We start from the raw sequence: 2,314 nt of genomic DNA on the forward strand, positions 1-2,314 counted from the left end.
TTCTTTAAAATTAGAGAATATATAGTTAATAACAATCAAATTTAGCATACAGATATAGACTAAAACAGAGAGGGAGTTTAAGTTAATAACAATCCAATTACACCATAATTTTACTTAATTACTAGCTAGCTAGTACTTATAATTTAGATAATAGTATTCTCATCATCTGAATCTTCTGCAAAACAATCCATGAAAGGATAGGAATCACAAGTTCCCTGCCATTTAACTCCTGTAGGACCATAAGCTTTACATTTTTGATCCTCTATCATATCAGGAGATAGTCCCCATTCGCGAAGTTTCTTGTCATCGTGATGAAAAGCTAGGCTGTATTCCCCGCCATGCCCTAATTGCAACACTTGAAATTCACTAGTTTTCATCCTGTTGAGATCCTCAAATTGCTCAATCGTCCAGTCGAACCATTTCATGAGGAAGATCCGACTGGATAGTCCATGGGTAATGATGATGATGTTGGTTTCTTGACAAGGATCATGACAGACGAATTTCTTCATTTCTATGTCCCTCCTCAAGCATTCAATATAACCTACATATTGTTGTAGTATGAGTTTATGTTATTACTATACTATTCGTCTTAAAAATATATACACAATCATCTTATTATTTACGACTAAGGTAATTATTATAATCAAATCTCTACATAACATATATTGATTGGTAGTCTAGGAAAGAGTTTAGGTTATATCATCATCAGGACGAGGCTTACTTATAGACATCCTTTGAATGAGAGGAAGGGTTTCTTACACCATTGATGTTTGTAACTTTAACTCGATTAAATGTGTTGAATTATATTGATAGTACAAGAAATCTTAGTATATGTTCCTTTAAAGTCACCACCTAATTTTACTTTCTTATTATTATTATTATAACTTTTTCATAAGGAGACGACTTTCAGCTTATAAACTGTAGAAAAGTCAAATCATATTATTTCTAGTCAATAAATTAAGTTCGTGTTTACTTAAATATATATACACTTCAGTTAAATGTCAAGGTAATGCATATATAGCTCAAGAAGGAAAAGAAACATCTAAACTATGTTCAAGAAATTAAAATGAAAAACAGAGCACTTCAAATGCATAACAACAACAAACAAGCACCCTGTTCAGAATTATAACTTTTTCGCCAAATACATATCTAAATTATCACTTTTTTGCGAATATTATACTCTAACTAACTATGAATTGTTCTCTTTTCCCATTTGAACTATCACCAGTAACAAAACACACCTCAACTGTGAATTACTATATAAGTAGAAAAAGAAAACAAATTAGGGTAGAAAAAAAAAACAATATTGAATTGTGATTTTGACCATTAAGTCGTAGAAAAAACCAATAGAACTTACCTGATATACGATCATAAACTTCAGCTCCAGTTTCACCACCAGGTAGTCTATAATAAAACCTCCCATACGTAAATCGTTCCTTCTGAATCTTTGCTATACTTGCAGGGTCATGATAGTTTCCAAAATGCAAATCTCTCAGCCTAGGCTCTTCCTTCACACCCATCACTCTCCTCTTTGGGAACGATCCGCCCATCTCTCTCAACGTCTTTCTCGTTCGCTCTGCAGGCGAAACATAGAAGAAAACCTTCCAATTGTTATCATTTTCAGAAATCAGTTTCTTAATTCGGATTCCAGTTTGCTTGGCCTGCACAATCCCTTTCTCCGTCAGTTCAGATTTGTGACTTGGAGTTGTTCCGCGCACATTGATGTCGGCGTTTGCTGAAGACTCGCCGTGACGGACCAGGATTATGCGTTTGGGCAAATGAGTGTTGGTTTGAATTTTGACGACAGACATTTGAGCAGATAGGTAGGTACAAAAGGATATTTATTTATATTAAAGAGAAAGACCAGTAATCAACTTCTATTGATGTTTGTATATATCATGCAGGAAGTTCTGGTTTATATAGATGAAAAAAGGCCAAATAGTGAAAAAAAATGATAACAAAATAGTCCCTAAAGTATGATGATTTGAACTGTTTTGGTCCCTAAAGTTTGCAAAGAATTGGTATTACTTTTTGTCTGATTTGACGGAAATTATTAAGCAATGTTTTTTTTAGTGGAAATTGCGTTTGGAGTTACTATTTTTGTAAGTTTTGGTTTCTTTCTAGAATTTGGTGTGTTGTTTTGTACAAATTTTATCTAGTGTAGTTTTTTATATTGCGATTTTTAGAATTTGATGAGACTTTCTTACTTTTATGACTAAAAAATACTTCGTATATCTCATAAAATCAAATTATTAAAGTTCGTTAAATATTTGACAAAATCAAAAGTATTAACATTTTAAGTACGTTAAATATT

At 32.4% G+C, this 2,314-nt stretch overlaps 1 protein-coding gene across 1 annotated transcript; it reads right to left on the minus strand.

The window, feature by feature from the left end:
* Positions 1-139: 139 nt before the first annotated feature.
* On the minus strand, positions 140-1,861 carry LOC125851154 (phosphoglycerate mutase-like protein AT74). The gene is made up of 2 exons (XM_049530941.1): positions 1,358-1,861; positions 140-541 (listed from the first exon to the last, which is right to left on the minus strand). The coding sequence occupies exons 1-2, from the start codon at positions 1,809-1,811 to the stop codon at positions 144-146; spliced, it is 852 nt and encodes a 283-aa protein (XP_049386898.1). The 5' UTR covers positions 1,812-1,861; the 3' UTR covers positions 140-143.
* Positions 1,862-2,314: the final 453 nt, after the last annotated feature.

This window comes from Solanum stenotomum, unplaced genomic scaffold (assembly GCF_019186545.1).
Source record: "Solanum stenotomum isolate F172 unplaced genomic scaffold, ASM1918654v1 scaffold22999, whole genome shotgun sequence".
Taxonomy (NCBI): Eukaryota; Viridiplantae; Streptophyta; class Magnoliopsida; order Solanales; family Solanaceae; genus Solanum; species Solanum stenotomum.